Below are 17,159 nucleotides of genomic sequence, written 5' to 3' on the forward strand. Positions count from 1 at the left end.
ACTGTGGTTTCACCATAGAAACAAGGAAGCGAGGATGCTGGTTTACAATAACAAAATACAAAGTGTTGGAGTCTGAGTTACTCCAGCACTGTGTATCTTATTAATGGCGTCACTGTCCAAAGCAACAGGTAAACAAGAGATATTTAGGAAAGAGCAGGCGAATACAAGTGCTGTAAAAACACGGCAGATTAGTGGGCAGAGGGCAGTGAGTTATGATCACCTGGGTGGGACTAGCACACTAGCACACAACAACAACATGTCCTGCCCCTTAATCACATGATCTCAACACACCCATCACAAGGTGATGAGATCATCAGGAAGTGAACACTCCGTAAATATTAACAACGGCAAAGTGCTCCCTCTCTTTTACACAAGAGGGTTTCTCGCGAACTTAAAATCACCAAAGAGTAAATTGGAGGTGCAGCGTTAGAGCTCCAGAAAGACCTGGGTTTGATCCTGAATACTGCTGCTGTTCAGAGTTTGTATGTTCTCCCTGTTACCATGTTATGGGCCTGTCCCACTGAGGCAAATTTTTAAGGCAACTACAGGCGGCTAGTTTGTCGCCACATGCTCGCCGGGAGTAGATCCCCTCAGTCGCGTAAAAATTAGTAGCGTCTTTCTGGTCGCCGGTAAATTTCCAACATGTTGAACATTTTTCGGTGACGGCGGGTTTGACGCCAATGAGCGTAGCTCGACTTGTGTCGTAGGTCGTTGCCAGGAAGACGTCGGTTGTCGCTGGTTTTTTGACAACCTGCCATGACTAGGACAGTCGCCGGCAGTTGCCTAAAAATTTGCCAAGAGGGACAGACCCAATAGTTTTCTCCGGGTCTCTGGTTTCCTCCCACACTCCAAAGACATGCAGGTTTGTAGGTCTAATTTGACTCGTTAAAAAAATAATAATTGCCACTCCATTTTTCCAGCGTCCTGACTATAAATCTGAAGGAGGGCCCCCAACTCAAAACTCATCATCATGCTCTCCAGAGATGCTGCCTGAGCCACTGAGTGAATCCAGCACCCTCCACCTTTTCTTTAGCATGCATCTCAGGATGGGTCTGTGTCGCCCATGCTCCATGAATAGAAATAGGAAGTCACTCCAGTTGCAGAGTAGCGGAGCCACTCAGAACCATGATGTATGCAGGAAGGAACTGCAGATGCTGGTTTAAACCGAAGATACAGACACAAAATGCTGGAGTAACTCAGCGGGACGGGCAGCATCTCTGGAGAGGTGACGTTTCGGGTCGAGGCCCTTCTTCAGACTGGAATGGGTGATGTTTTGGGTCGAGATTGAAGAAGGGTCTTGACCCAAAACGCCACTAATTCCTCCTCTCCACAGATGCTGCCTGGCCCACTGAATTACTCCAGCATTTTGTGTCTATCTTCAGTGTAGATGGAGAGGTAGAGGAGAGGTTGCCTGCTGAGTTACTCCAGCATGTTGTCTTTCTTTGTACATTATTTGTACATTTTTTTCACAGATAATAGGTGCAGGAGTAGGCCATTCGGCCCCTCGAGCCAGCACCACCGTTCATTGTGATCATGGCTGATCATCCACAATCAGTACCTCGTTCTTGTCTTCTCCTCATATCCCATGACTCTGCTATCTTTAAGAGCCCTATCTAACTCTCTCTTGAAAGCATCCAGAGAATTGGCCTCCACTGCCTTGAGGCAGAGAATTCCACAGATTCACAACTCTCTGGATGAAAAAGTTTTTCCTCGTCACCGTTCTAAATGGCCTACCTTTATTCTTAAACTGTGGCCCCAGGTTCTGGACTCCCCCAATAACGGGAACATGTTATCTTGCATCCATCCTGTCCAATCCTTTAATAATCTTATATGTTTCAATAAGATCCCCTCTCGTCCTTCTAAATTCCAGTATATACAAGCCCTGTCTCTCCATTCTTTCAACGTATGACAGTCCCGCCATCCCGGGAATTAACCTTGTGAACCTACGCTGCACTCCCTCAATAGCAAGAAAGTCCTTCCTCAGATTTGGAGGCCAAAACGACACACAATACTCCAGGTGTGGTCTCACTGGGGCCCTGAGCAACTGCAAAAGCAGCCCTCTCTAACAGCTGGAGAGGACAGGATGACCTTACCGCTCCACATTGCTTCCCTCCACTGCCCGGCCTGCCACGTGTCTCCGGCGTGACCCGTTCAAATAGCTGGAAAACCCGCACAAGTTACCTTGAACAGCTCTTTGAGCTCCTCCATCGTCTGTTTATTTGCCACCTCATCGTGAACCGTCTGCCCACAGTTCTTCACCACAGACTCCAGAACCTGTGGGGAAAGCAGCACGAGAGAACGTTTGGAGATCTGATCTTTAAACAAAATACCGTACCACATCAATGGTGATTTTATTGTCACGTGTGTGAAGTGCAAACAGTTAAATACTTTGTTTAAGAAAGAACTGCAGATGCTGGTTAAATCGAAGATAGACACAAAATGCTGGAGAAACTCAGCGGGTGAAGCAGCATCTATAGAGGGAAGGAATTGGTGTATCTCCAGCATTTTGTGTCTACCTACCGTAAAATACTTTTCGTAAAGGGCCTGTCCCACTTAGGCGATTTTTTGGGGCGGCTGGCGTAAAATTTTCAACACGTTGAACATTTTTCGGCGACAGTGGTGACAATTCTTCCTGTCGTAGGTTGTCGTAGATGCTGTTGTAGGTTGTCGCCAGGTGTAGTAGGTGAATTCCATTAAAACTAGTCTCTGGCAGTCTCCCAGGTGGGACAGGTCCTTCACAAACAGTCCAGTAGAGCATTGCCATGGACCCGGAACCCAATCAGCAAGATATAGTGGACAGAGCCCGCATGCAATGGGTGCCATGGTTCAGTTCAGGCAAAGACACCCACCAAAACCTTTCTTTGCCTATCTACATTATCACCAATAGTTTGTATCAGGACCATATCCTCCTGTATCTTAGGAACTGCAGGTACAGGTATACAACATAAAGACAGTGCTGGAGGAAGTCAGTGGGTCAAGCAGCATCTCTGGAGAACATGGGCAGGTGACGTTTGGGGTCGGGACCATTCTGTAGGCCGATCACTCAATCAGTCTGAAGGGTCCCGACCCAAAACATCACCTGTCCGTGATCCCCAGAGGTGCTGCCTGATCCACTGTTACTCCAGCACTTTGTGTCTTTTTTCCCCAATGTATCACAGGATTCCCTTCAAGCCATTGTTTTGCAAAGGTTCGAAATAGTAATAAATAAAATCCAGACATCCGCACAAGGTTACTCAAGGATCCCAGCCCGACACGTGGCCTGCCCATTCCCTCCCCAGATGTTGCCCGAGCGGCGGAGTTACTCCAGTACTCCATCTATTACTCAGTGCCCCTCCCCTCCCCCTCCACTGGTGGTCATAAAGTTACATCGAGCAGCGGCTTGTCCTGGCTGGAGTCGGGGTTGAGAAAGGGGAGGGGGCTCACCTCCAAAGTGTAGAGGACCACGTGGGGATTTTTGTCGTTCAGCTTCTTCTTGATGGCTCCAATTGCGTACTTGGCCCTGTGTAAATAAAGCAACATTCCCGTAACACACGGTTGCGTTTCGAGATGGCCTCGTGCATCTCGGAGAAACCGCAAGAGACAGACAGCTCTCGGTGCTGCAGTGAGATTGTATTAAGAAGATGCTTCAAATTAAGACACTTCAACGTTCATACCGCTGGGTTAGAAACAGCAAACAGGTGCAGGAGTAGGCCATTTGGCCCTTCGAGCCAGTACCGCCACAATATGATCATGGCTGATCACCCTAAATCAGTACCCCGTTCCTGCTTTCTCCCCATATCCCCTGATTCCGTTAGCCCTCAGAGCTACATCTAACTCGCTCTTGAAAACATCCAATGAATTGGCCTCCACTGCCTTTTGTGGCAGAGAATTCCACAGATTCACAACTCTCTGGGTAAAAAAAAGTTGTTTCTCATCCAAGTCCTAAATGGCCTACCCCCTATTCTTAAACTGCGACCTCTAGTTCTGGACTCCCCCAACATCGGGACCATCTTTCCTGCATCTAGCCTGTCCAATCCCTTAAGAATCTTATATATTTCTACAAGATACCCTCTCATCCTTCTAAATTCAGCAAAGTTAAGCCCAGTCAATCCATTCTTTCATAGCTGGGTTGTAAGCTACCAGCTCTACCATTTTAAGTGCAAGTCAACCACAATCAGCAAACCAAATCATAATACGGTTCCCTGCAGTAACTGAATATGTGGAATGCAAGCTACAAAAACAATGAGAGGGGTCCATGTCGGCCTACGTCATAAAGTATTCTGCTTCTCCCTGGCGTGAATCCCCACTGAATCACTGACTGCTTCTGGTGTTCTGATGTAGTGCCGAACATCCCTCCAGAACTTGGCCTTCACCATTTAGGATGGAAAACACAGCACGGTCCAAGGTGTTGGGTCAATCAGCAACAGTGCAGTCAGCTGTAATAATCTTGCTGTAGCATGTCTAACTGAGGCGATTAGCACAACCTCGGGCAATGGTGTTGCTTGAAATGGCAGAGAGAACAGGATCAAAGCACGTTCAGGCTTTATTTGTATTGGGTTGTTGCTGATTAATGTTGGAGGGATGCAACAGGCAGGGTAGTAATCTAGATTTATGTTTATTACTGTCATGTGTACCGAGGTACAGTGAAAGGGATTTTGATTTGTTTATTGTCATGTGTACCGAGGTACAGCGAAAAGCTTTATCAGTTATGTTTATTGTCACGTGAACCGAGGCACAGTGAAAACATTTTGTTGTGTGCTAACCAGTCAGCGGAAAGACAATACATGATTACAATCGAGCCGCTGTCGGTACAGTGAAAAGCTTTGTTCTGCATGCTATCCACACAGATCAGATAGAGCATACACAGATACCATCAGTTTACGAGCATGCCCCATGGGAGAACCAGATGACTGACACAAACCTGGTTGCACCATAACCAGTCCACAACATGCTGGCTATTCAAAGGTAGAGCTAAAATATTTGGTGTTTTTTTTTTCTTTCTGAAAGGAAAAAGGCCAAACAATCAGCCCCGCTTCCAACACACTTACTGAGCATCTCCTTGCCGAATCAGGTCACAGATCTGTAGAATCGACTCCCAGTCAGTTTCAAGAAGTAACTGGCTTGTTGCTTTTTCTGTTTAGGAAGAGAAGGCAGAGTGGTTTATTGACAGGCCTGGTGGAGGCTGCGAGCTACGGCACATTCAGCAAACTGCCCGCGTTCCTCGAGTCTTTGTAAATCAGATCGCAATAGAGCTCAATAACTGGGATAGGGTCAGTGAGAGATGTTTCTCAGCCGATTTATCTGTCCAAAACAGAAAAATGAAAGCAGCTCTCGTTATTCCCCTCCCTTCAATCACATTAAACACGAGAGAGAAATGGACATGAACTTTAATGTGGTAGAGCATAATTCCGCTCCCATGTCTCATGAAGTCATCGGCTTATGGCAGCAATTTCTAGGCATCTTTGAGCTGAATCCCCAGCGGGTGAGAGACTGTACAATGTGTTACATAGAAACATAGAAAATAGGTGCAGGAGGAGGTGATTTGGCCCATCCAGCCAGCACCGCCATTCATTGTGACCATGGCTGATCATCCACAATCAGTAACCCATGCCTGCCTTCTCCCCATATCCCTTGATTCCGCAGGCTTGCTTTATTATTGATACAAACACAGGAGCCTAACAAACACACAGTGGCTCCAACTCGTGCCGTTTAAAGGTAGGGGTGGACGGACGAAAGGGGACACACACACACCACACACAGAACATTATTTAGACAAACAGCTAGAGGAACTCAGCGGGTCAGGCAGCATCTCTGTAGAAAAAGAATAGGTGATGTTTCAGACCTAGACCCTTCTTTACCCTCGCTCAGCTATCGATGATAGTGAGATGGAGCACAGACTGGCCGATCGTTTCGCTAAACACCGTTGCAGCATGTCTGGAGAAAATGGATCGGTGATATTTCAGTCCGGCAATGGGTCCCAACCTATCCAGGCACTCCAGAGATGCTAAAATGGAGAGCTAAATAACTGTAAATGCTGGTTTATACCAAAGATAAATACAAAGTGATGGAGTAACACAGCGGGTCAAGGAGAAACTCTCTGGTGAATATGGATAGGCGAGGTTTTGGGTTGAGTGTCATTCTGACTGAGTGTGGGGTTAAGAAATTTGGAAAAGGGGTGAGGCAGGACAAACGGTGGCAGGTAATAGGTCGACACAGGGGGGGAGGTGGGGGTTGACAAGTAGATGGTTGGAACAAAGGCCAGACAGTGGATGTAAGACAGACATTTCTCCACTAAGGCAGTGAATGGTTGAAAGGTGCCTTTATTGTCACCTGCAAACACACCAAGAAATTCCTTTCTCGCATACAGTAAAATATTGCCGTACCCAAACACAATCCCCGAATTGCAGAACATTTTAAAAGGCGGGCACAAAGTGCTGGAGTGACTCATGCGGGTCAGGCAGCATGAAACAAATACTGTGTGTCTATCTTTGGTATGAACAGCACTTTGTGCATTTGCTTGGTCAAAAAAACAGCATCTGTACTTGCTATTGAGGGAGTTTACAAGGTTAATCCCCAGGATGGCGGGACTGTCATATGCTGAGAGAATGGAGCAGCTGGGCTTGTACACTCTGGAGTTTAGAGGGATGAGAGGGGATCTTATTGAAATATATAAGATTGTTAAGGGTTTGGACACGCTCGAGACAGGAAACATGTTCCCGAATGTTGGGGGAGTGCAGAACCAGGGGCCACAGTTTAAGAATAAGGAGTAAGCCATTTATAACGGGGACGAGGAAACACTTTTTCTCACAGAGAGTGGTGAGTCTGTGGAATTATCTGCCTCAGAGGGCGGTGGAGGCAGGTTCTCTGGATACTTTCAAGAGAGAGCTAGATAGGGCTCTTAAAAATAGCGGAGTCAGGGGATATGGGGAGAAGGCATGAACGGGGTATTGATTGGGGATGATCAGCCATGATCACATTGAATGGCGGTGCTGGCTCAAAGGGCCGAATGGCCTACTCCTGCACCTATTGTTTTCCCTCTTTTAACATTTAGAGGATATTTGGGCAGGTTGAACAGGATATGGGCCAAGCACAGGCAAGTGGGACTGGCTTAGAGAGAGGATCTGGGTTGGCATGGGCAAAGATAGACACAAAATGCTGGAGTAACTCAGCGGGTCAGGCAACATATCTGGAAAAAAGGAACAGTCATAGTCATAAAGTGATAGTGTAGTAACAGGCCCTATGGCCCAACTTGCCCACACTGGCCAACATGTCCCCAGCTACATCTGTCTAAAAGTTGGGATAGTCCCAGTTGGGATAGTCACAGCCTCAAATACTTCCTCTGGCAGCTTGTTCCATACACCCACCACCCTTCCTGTTAAAGCTTTTCCCCTTCACCTGAAACGCATGTCCTCGATTAATCTACTCTGGGTAAGAGATTGTGTGCATCTACCAGATCTATTCCTCTCATGATTTCATACATAGGTGGCGTTTCAGGTGGAGACCCTTCTTCAGGTCGAAAGTCAGGGGAGAGGGAAACAAGAGTCAGACACAAAGTGGTGGAGTGACTCAGCAGGTCAGGCAGCAGGAAAAGATATGTGTGTGTGTGTTTCTGTCAGTGTGTGTGTGTCTGTGTGTTTCTGTCTGCGTGTTTCTGTCTGTGTGTTTCTGTGTCTGTGTGTGTGTTTCTGTGTCTGTGTGTGTGTTTCCGTCTGTCTGTGTCTACCTTTGGTCTTTGTGTCTTTCTCTGTGTTTAAAACAGCATTTGCAGTTCCCGTTTAGCACTTAGAAGAGAGGGGTTTTGAGCTGAGTCACTCCAGCATGTTTGTGTCTAACGTCGGTGTAAAGCCCGCATCTGCAGTTGCCCTTCTCGCAGGCTTGATGGGGCGGGTTGCCGGGCTACTGGAGACCGGGGCTCCGGGGCCCAGAGTCAACCACAGCCTTGGGGCCTCCGGCCTCTAATCTCCGCTCCCCAAATCCAACGACGGCTTTCCGAGCCCCCTCACCCCTCTCTCAAACCTCAGGGGATGGGGAAGGGGAAGCTTCTTACCGAGGAGCCGGTCGAACGGGCCACCGCCTTTCCCCATCGCTCCGACTGTTTGTTTGTTCCCTTCTTCGCTGCCGGGTTCAGGCGCTCGCCGCGGACACTCACCCCCTCGGGTCCTGCAGGGGGGAGGCGTCGCTCGGCTCCGGCGTCACCCGCGCCCGCCCGCCTGACGTCATGGTCACTAACATTCCCCTCCTAAAAATAAATAATGGCGAAAAAATAATCCCACTGTGTGTGGCGCCCGCACGGGGGGTGAGAAGAAGATAAATTAAATTGTTGTTGTCTGGAGTGAGCCGGGCGGCGCGGTGTTTGGACGTCACGGCGGTTCGGCGTTGCCGGGGTAACTGAGGCCTGTGCGGCCCAAAGATCCTATAGCGGAGGGGCATAGGGGGGAGACATTGTAGTGGGGGTGGAGGCGAGGGAGTGCCGGTGGGGAGGGTTGGGGAGGGTGGTGGTGGGGAGGGTTGGGTGGGGGGGGGAAGGGGGTGTGGTGTGGGGGGGGGGGGGGTGGGAGGGGGGTGGGGAAGGGCGTGGGTGGGGGGGGGGGGGGGGGGGTGGGGAGGGTGGTGGGGGGGGAAAGGGGGGGGGGGGGGGGGTGGGTGAAGGGTAGTGGGTGGTGAGGCGAGGGAATGCCGGTTGTGGGGGAGAGTTAGGAGGTGGGATAGGGCCTAGTGTGTGTGATGTTGCGGGGAGGTTTACAATGTTTCTTATTTAATGCCCCTTGTCTAGTCTGAAATAAAGTTCATCATTGGATATAAAAATCAGCAGAAATATAATTGTGTGTGTGTTATATGATTACATACATTTATATCACATTCATGTATGTGTGTTTATAAACATTTTATTCTTTAACAAGAATTAACAGAAGTATGAACTAACAGCATTATGAAACTAACCCTATATCACGCACAAAAACTGTTCCCCCGCAATGTTAATCACCCTGCGAGTCGGGTCGTCCGGTTACTACAAAATCAACTCAAACACTGCTTGTGAGCCATTTAAAAAGAAATGATTTAAAAGACATTAAAAAAGACAATTACCAGAGTCAAATTTTATTCTTGACAAGAAGTATAAACTGACAGAATTGTGAATCTAACCCTATATCACACACACAAACTGTTGCCCCGCAACGTTGATTACACTGCGAGTAGGGTCGGGTCGGTTCCGGTTACTAAAATGGACGGGGGAAAATGCCCAGGATCCCCTCCGTAGCTACTCCACGTCAGCCCATTGCATTTCGCAGGCGTGGGCTATCTTGCTCCGCTATAGGGTCTTTGGTTGCCGGGGTAACTGAGGCCTGTGCGGCCTAGTGACTCGGAGCTGCCTCACTCTAGCTCGCCGTGCGGACGGACGGACATCGGCATCCCGCCTGGGAATCGCTCCTAGCATCGCCGACCCCCGTAGCCTCACCTCCCTCCCTCCCTCTCGCAGTCACGGCCTCGGCCTCAACCTCAACCCCAGCCCCGGGCCTGCTGCTCGGGGCGACGGCGGTGGGGAAAACCCTGCTGCTCAAGACGCTGCACAATATCCTTTAGGCTGCCAGTCAATCAATGTGGTGCAAATCAAAGATACTCCTCTTATAATCTTTGGTGCAAATGAATAAGGGAAATGGAAGAGAACTAAGCATCGAGCATCAGGGAGCGAGTGGTTGCATACTTGATCTTTCTTGGTTTCTTGGTCCTCCAAAATATTCCAAATGGAATTTAACTGGAGGTGGTGAAGGGAGGGCTTAAGCCAGAAAGAGTTATTGCTGGAGAAACTCAGCGGGTGAGGCAGCACGTATGGAGCGAAGGAAATAGGCAAAGTTTCGGAACGAAACGTTGCCTATTTCCTTCGTTCCATAGATGCTGCCTCACCCGCTGAGTTTCACCAGCAATTTTGTCTACTTGCAAACACAATTCATTGCCGTTGCCACCACCACACAAGTTGGGCAGTGTAAGAATTCCAAAGTTGAAACATTGCTTAGTTTAGTTTATTACTGTCACGTGTACCGAGGTACAGTGAAAAGCTTTTTTGTTGCCTGCTATCCAGTCAGCGGAAAGATTGTACATGGTTACAATCGAGCCATCCACGGTGTACAGAAGATAGACACAAAATGATGGAGTAACTCGGCGGGTCAGGCAACATCTCTGGAGAAAAAGGATGGGCGATGTATCGGGTTGGGACCCTTCTTCAAACTGAAAAAGGGTCCCAATCTGAAACGTCACCTATCCACGTTTCAAAAGATGCTGGCACACACAAAGCTGGAGAAACTCAGCGGGTGCAGCAGCATCTATGGAGCAAAGGAAAAAGGCAACGTTTCGGGCCGAAACCCTTCTTCAAAAGATGCTGCATGCTCCGCTGGGTTACTCTAGCACTTTGTGTCTAGCTTTGCTATAAACCACGCCTGCAGTTTCCACTAAAGGCTATATTATTGTATTAATTTTCACTTGCTCAATTTGACCAATATATTTAAATAGTGACAAAAAATGCTTATTCTTTTTATGGAGAATGTTTTTTGTTTTTTTATTATATTATCTATTGAGTAATGCGTTTCCAAACCTGTTATGCTGCTGCAAAAAGTAAGAATGTTATTGTTACGTTTCAGGACAAATGACAATAAAACACTGAAGATGGACGCAAAAACGAGTAACTCAGCAGGTCTCAACCCAAAACGTCACCTATTCCTTTTCTCCAGAGATGCTGCCTGACCCCGCTGAGTTACTCCAGCATTTTGTGTCCATCTTCGGTGTAAACCAGCATCAGCAGTTCCTTCCTGACCATAAAACATGAATTCCTAATTGGCTAGATTGTCGCTTGATTTTAATTAATGCCACTTCAGTAAAATACATTAAGGATCTGGAGTGTAAATTGATGGTGATCATATATTAACCAACACTTGCACCTCCTCCAACTTCATCTATTGTATCCCCTGTTCCAGGTGAGACCAAGCCCAGGCTCAGCAATCGTTTCGCTGAACACCTCCGCTCAGTCTGCCTAAACCTACCAGATCTCCCGGTTTCTAAACACCCGCTCCCATTCACACACTGACCTTTCTGTCCTGGGCCTCCTCCATTGTCAGAGTGAGGCCCAGCGCAAATTGGAGGAACAGCACATCATATTTCGCTTGGGCAGCTTACACCCCAACGGTATGAACATTGACTTCTCTAGCTTCAAGTACCCCTTGCTTTCCCGCTCTCACCATCCATCCACCCCTTTCCAGTTCCCCGACCAATGTGACTGCCCTCATTACCATTTTATCTCTGCTTTGTTGTTACCTTCTCCTAGCGAACAATGATCTATTCTACATTTACCCTTGATCTCCATCCCCTTTGTCTCAGTTTCACACCTTACAATTCCTTATCTCTGTATCTCCCTCTCCCCTCTGACTCTCAGTCTGAAGAAGGGTCTCGACCTGAAACGTAACCCATTCCTTCTATCCAGAGATACTGCCTGTCCCGCTGAATTAATCCAGCATTTTGTATCTATTTTCAATTTTTTGAATTGTCTTGTACTTTTGGGTTCTTGAACAATGTAAACAGATGAGCTTGAAAGGAGTGACTGGTGATCTCGACGAAACCCCACCTACTCTCCCAACGGTATGCTCAACGCCTTCCGTAACAAACTTGCTTTAAATCTCTATGTTTGGGTCTGGGTTTATTATCGTCACGTGTAATGAGGTGCTGTGTAAAGTTTTGTTTTGCCGCTCAGTACAGTTTTCGTTTAGATTTTTTTTCAGTTCAGTTTAGTTTATTGCCATGTGCCACGAGGTACAGTGAAAAGCTTTTGTTGCGTGCTAACCAGTCAGCGTAAAGACAATACATGATTACAATCGAGCCATAGATACATGATATGGGAATGTGTAAGAGAGAACTGTAGATGCTAGTTTAAATCGAAAGTAAACACAAAATGCTGGAGTAACTCAGCGGGTGAAGCAGCATCGCTGGAGAGAAGGATGTTTTTGGGTCGAGACCCTTCTTCAGACTGATGTCAGGGGAGGGGGTGGGACAAAGATAGAATGTAGGCAGAGACAGTGAGACTAGCAAGGGCCATCTGAAGTTATGATGATATGGGAATAATGTTTAGTACAAGGTAAAGCCAGTAATGTCTGATCAAATATTGTCCGAGGGTCACCAATGAGGTAGATAGTAGATCAGGACCGCTCTCTGGTTGTGGTAGGATGGTTCAGTTGCCTGATTAACAGCTGGGAAGAAACCGTCCTCGAATCTGGAGGTGTGCGTTTTCACACTTCTGTACCTTTTGTTCGACGGGAGGGGGGAGAAGAAGAAGGAGTGGTCGGGGGTGCGACTGGTCCTTGGTTATGCTGCTGGCTGGTGGGGAAAAATGCAAGAGTTACCGCCTTCAGTTCGGCATCGATGCCACATTTAATCTGCTTTGCCCGCAGGTGGGAACCAACTTAACCGACATCACCATCAACAAGAGGAGAATTACGATTCGAGAACTGGGAGGCTGCATGGGTCCCATCTGGCCAAGTTACTACGCCGACTCTGAGGCTGTGATGGTGAGTATCGGCAGTGTGGGCCTCTCCCCACACTACCTCCCTCACTCACCCCACAGGATGGGACAGCAGTGGCTCCCTTCCTGCTCCTGAATCCATACCGTGTTTTTAAATCTTACCTCAGCTAATTTTATGACAGGCAAAGGAGGGGGAAAATAAAATCTCATCTTCCATAAGTGATAGGAGCAGAATTAGGCCCTTTGGCCCATCAGGTTTACTGCCATTCAATCATGGCTGATCTATCTTTCCCTCTCAACCCCATTCTCCTGCCTTCTCCCCATAACCCCATAGCACCCGTACCAATCAAGAATCTGTTCATCTCTGCCTTAAAGATACCCACTGACTTGGACCTCACAGCCTTCTGTGGCAATGATTTACACAGATTCACCACCTCCCTGACTAAAAATATTCCTCCTCACATCTTTTCTAAAGGTACATTATTGAACTAGTTCTTCCAAGTTGTTTATTTATAAGATAGGTTCTGATAGTGACAATTAGCCTGTGTAGAGTTTCCCCATCATGGAAACAGGCCCTTCGGCCCAACTCATCCATGCCGACCAACATGCCCCATCTACACTCGTCCCACCTGCTTGCGTTTGGCCCATATCCCTCTAAACATTTCCTATCCATGTACAGGTACATGTCCAAATCTCTATTAAATGATGTTATAGCATCTCCACTGGCAGCTCGGACCACATTGCTACCACCATCCATGTGAAAACATTGCCCCATCAGGTTCCTATTAAATCTTGACTATCACCTTTAAACCTCTGCCCTCTGGTTTTTGATTCCCCCACTCTGGATCTTTTCCCCTCGTGAGTCTTATACACCTCTTGTGTCTCGTTCCTGAAGCAAGGCACCAATTGCCCAGCTACCCCTTCACAGTGTTAATAGACATAAAATGCCGGAGTAACTCAGCGGGACAGGCAGCATCTATGGGTGCAAAGGAATGGATGACATTTCGGTCTGAGATCCTTCTTGACCCGAAACGTCACCTATTCCTTCTCTTCAGAGATGCTGCCTGTCCCGCTGAGTTACTCCGGCAATTTATGTCGATCTTCGGTGTAAACCAGCACCTGCACCTTTACAGTGAATGTTTTCCCCCTTAGTTTGTCATCGACGCTGCCAATCCCACCCAGATCTCGTCCTCGTGCATTCAGCTGCTGGAGGTCCTCACGGCTGAGCAACTGCAGGAAACTCCGATCCTGATCCTCTTCAACAAAGTGTAAGTACAGACCCAAGCTGCCAGACCCAAGAGGGGAGGGGAGGGGGGAGAGAACAAAGGAGGACCCGGTGTGAGGTGTGAGGGGGACTGCTGTGAAGGGCGGGGGGGGGAGGGGCAACCATGCGGGGGGGGCCGACAGGGGAGGGAACAAAGGCCTGGCGCGGGATACTTCGTAACTTTCAGTGGCGGCTCTTTGCAAACCTTGGGTAGACAAAACAAAAAATGTCACCGTGACAATAGACAATAGGTGCAGGAGTAAGCCATTCGGCCCTTCCAGCCAGCACCGCCATTCAATCTGATCATGGCTGATCATCCCCAATCAGTACCCCGTTCCTGCTTTCTCCCCATATCCCCTGACTCCGCTATCTTCAAGAGACTTACCTAGCTCTCTCTTGAAAGCCTCCTCTGGCAGCTTGTTCCATACACCCACCACCCTTTGTGTCAAAAGGTTACCCCTCAGATTCCTATTAAATCTTTTCTCCTTCACCAAAGTCAAAGTCAATTTTATTTGTCATATACACCTGAAGGTGCAGTGAAATGAATTTGCCAGCAGTGATACACTTAAGGAATGCACAATGCACTATAACATTTAACACAAACATCCACCACAGTATTCTTCACTGTGGTGGAAGGCAACAAAGTTCAGCCAGTCTTCCTCCTTGTACCTATGTCCTCTGGTCCTCGATTCACCTACTCTGGGCAAGAGACTCTGCATCTACCCGATCTATTCCTCTCATGATTTTATACATTTTATATATACATATACTATATAAGATAATTCTTATTGCTGGTGGATGCAGGCAAGGAGGGTTTAGATTGGGTTATTTGATATATATTGTTAATATTTACGCTGCTTTAAAAGCACCGGGGAATAACTCGAGTCTCTCATTTCAGTGATCTACCCTGCCACATGTCCCTGGTAGAAATGAAAAGCCTGTTCCGGTTGGATGACATACTTGCCTGCTCCAAGCAGAGAATCAGCGTGCTGGAGGTGAGTGCGCGGACCGGCAGAGGCTTGGACCAGCTCCTGAAGTGGCTGCACACTCACCTCAAAGGGAAGCACTCGTCCTGAAGGCAGTAAACTCTGCGCCTTGCTTCCCACACCCTCGCTCCACTGATAATGTTCGGGAGAGCCCAGACACACCACTGCCTGCCACGGTTTCCTTAGTGTGTAAGGAGGTACTGCAGACGCTGGTTTAAACCGAAGATAGACAAAAAAAAAGCTGGAGTAACTCAGCGGGACAGGCAGCATCTCTGGAGAGAAGGAATGGGTGACATTTTGGGTTGAGACCTTTCTTCAGACTGAGAGTTAGGGGAAAGTATAGTGTGTTGGAAAGAACTGCAGATGCTGGTTTAAACCAAAGATAGAGACACAAAAAGCTGGAGTAACTCAGCGGGACAGGCAGCATCTCTGGAGAGAAGGGATTGGTGTCGTTTCGGGTTGAGTCTGAAGAAGGGTCTAGGACCGAAACATCAGCCATTCCTTCTCTCCAGAGATGCTGCCTGTCCCGCTGAGTTACTCCAGCTTTTTGTGTCTTGCGCAATGCATCTTGTACTGGTGAATGGTTCACCCTAGGGTGAATTAAAATATTTTGGGGTGAATTACTTAAGTTATGTTTTTTGCTCACGTGACAAGATAAATGATATATATAATTATACACAAGGGAGAATGAGACGAAAATTGCCAAAAAAAACATAAGAACATTTAGGCGAGGGTGAATGACATTTTGTGAAGACTCAAGGGTGAATGACACTGAAATAGTTTAAGAAGCACTGAAAATGCTACTGTTTCCTTAGTAGCTGGAAGGTGTTGAATCTCCCAGCGTCTGTATCCGAGAGACACACGCAGTGGCCAAATTCTGTGCTTTCTGAATTGCTCTCAGCCTTGTGAGGAAGACAAAGGTGCATCTAAAGTACATTTGTAACAAAGCATATTCCCCCCCCCCCCCACTTCTACCCTCAGTCGGAAGAAGGGTTTTGCCCCAAAATGTCACCTATTCCTTTTCTCCAGAGATGCTGCCTGACCCGCCAGGTTACTCCAGCTTTTTGTGTCTATCTTCGGTATAAACCAGCATCTGCAGTGCCTTCCTGCATAGAATGGAAACATTGTAGGTGGTCACAGTGGCGCAGCGGTAAGAGTTGCTGCCTCACGGCGTCAGAGACCCAGGTTCGATCCTGACCTCGGGTGCTGTCTGTATGGAGTTTGCGCGTTCTCCCCTTGAAGCGTGGGTTTCCGCCGGGTGCTCCGGTTTCCTCACACATCCCAAAGAATTGCGGGTTTGTAGGTCAATTGGCTTCTGCAAATTGTCCGTAGTGTGTGTAGGATGGAACTAGTGTGGGGATCGCTAGTCAGTGCGGGCTCGGTGGGCTTAGGGGCCTGTTTCCACACTGTATCTCTAAAGTAAAAATAAATAACTCCTGCCTCATTATCTTCTTCTTGCGTACGGCGTGCACAGCCTAAAGTTGTAGGACAACTTGTTCTATTTGATTGTGCACACTGGGTTGATTGCATTCATCGAAACGCGTGAAGGTTGCAATCTCCCACCCCACCTATATTATAAACATGACACTAAATGTGTACGATTCCAGTTGCAGTTTGGGTTTAATGTACCTGTACACAGAAAATATCAGAAATTCTATACTTATCGACTTAAAAATCCCTCTGTAATATTTATGTCATTTTTCTATTTATTTTTATTTTTAAATAAACGTTAATCTTAAAAATATGTACAAGGCACCAAACTACACTTGGCTTTCTTTACATTGTGTTGCTTAGTTTATACATTTGTACGGCGAGCACATTGCCTGTTACCTCAGTAAATAGGAAACTCATTGTACCAGCAGCCACCGACTTTATGCAAACATAAGTGTAGGAGTAGGCCATTCGGCCCTTCGAGCCAGCACCCCCATTCAATATGATCATGGCTGATCATCCAAAATCAGTACCCCGTTCCTGCTTTCTCCCCATATCCCTTGATTACGTTAGCCCTCAAGAGCTAAATCTAACTCTTTTTAATACATCCAGTGAATCGGCCTCCACTGCCTTCTGTGGCAGAGGATTCCACAGATTCACAACTCTTTTCCTCATCTCACTCCCTAAATGGCCAACCCCTTATTTTTAAACTGTGACCCCTGGTTCTGGACTCCCCCAACATGGGGAACATTTTTCCTGCATCCAGCATCCAATCCCTTAAGAATTTAATATGTTTCTAAAAGATCCCCTCTCATTCTTCTAAATTCCAGTGTCTACTATCATTATAGACCTCAGTCTTTTCTCTTCACCCAGCAGTGTTTGTTCTCTCCATAGCTGCAACTTCAAGACTGGTGCTGAAAGATAAAGATGTACTGCTTGTATTTAATGTGCATGTTATGAATAAAGTACATTTCCGAAATAGGTAAATGAATGGAGACTG

At 47.3% G+C, this 17,159-nt stretch overlaps 2 protein-coding genes across 3 annotated transcripts in view; one reads left to right on the forward strand and one right to left on the reverse strand.

Annotated features, from left to right (window-relative positions):
- hgs (hepatocyte growth factor-regulated tyrosine kinase substrate) overlaps window positions 1-8,170 on the reverse strand; it is a 29,601-nt gene extending 21,431 nt beyond the window's left edge. Inside the window, exons 1-4 of the mRNA XM_055653810.1 lie at window positions 8,027-8,170; window positions 5,028-5,112; window positions 3,424-3,499; window positions 2,182-2,274 (exon numbers count right to left, since the gene is read on the reverse strand). Coding sequence (XP_055509785.1) covers window positions 2,182-2,274; window positions 3,424-3,499; window positions 5,028-5,112; window positions 8,027-8,063 — 291 coding nt within the window. The 5' untranslated portion in view covers window positions 8,064-8,170. The remainder of the gene's footprint in view (window positions 1-2,181; window positions 2,275-3,423; window positions 3,500-5,027; window positions 5,113-8,026) is intronic.
- Window positions 8,171-8,250: 80 nt separating this feature from the next.
- arl16 (ADP-ribosylation factor-like 16) lies at window positions 8,251-17,138 on the forward strand. 2 transcript variants are annotated; one of them, XM_055653808.1, is made up of 5 exons: window positions 9,245-9,547; window positions 11,543-11,601; window positions 12,408-12,524; window positions 13,631-13,746; window positions 14,641-17,138. In XM_055653808.1, the coding sequence occupies exons 2-5, from the start codon at window positions 11,545-11,547 to the stop codon at window positions 14,816-14,818; spliced, it is 468 nt and encodes a 155-aa protein (XP_055509783.1). In that variant the 5' UTR covers window positions 9,245-9,547; window positions 11,543-11,544; the 3' UTR covers window positions 14,819-17,138. The 2 variants fall into 2 exon arrangements, with proteins under 2 accessions (XP_055509784.1, XP_055509783.1); XM_055653809.1 differs by lacking the exons at window positions 9,245-9,547; window positions 11,543-11,601 and adding an exon at window positions 8,251-8,363.
- Window positions 17,139-17,159: the final 21 nt, after the last annotated feature.

The sequence above is a fragment of the Leucoraja erinacea genome, chromosome 23, assembly GCF_028641065.1.
Source record: "Leucoraja erinacea ecotype New England chromosome 23, Leri_hhj_1, whole genome shotgun sequence".
NCBI lineage: Eukaryota > Metazoa > Chordata > Chondrichthyes > Rajiformes > Rajidae > Leucoraja > Leucoraja erinaceus.

Excerpts from the sequence above, each read along its gene's own strand:
- arl16 (XM_055653808.1), top strand. The coding sequence starts at position 11,545 with ATGAGCTTGAAAGGAGTGACTGGTGATCTCGACGAAACCCCACCTACT. Across the intron at positions 11,602-12,407 it reads CCCCACCTACTCTCCCAACG|GTGGGAACCAACTTAACCGA; the intron begins GTATGCTCAACG and ends CTTTGCCCGCAG. Across the intron at positions 12,525-13,630 it reads CCGACTCTGAGGCTGTGATG|TTTGTCATCGACGCTGCCAA; the intron begins GTGAGTATCGGC and ends TTTCCCCCTTAG.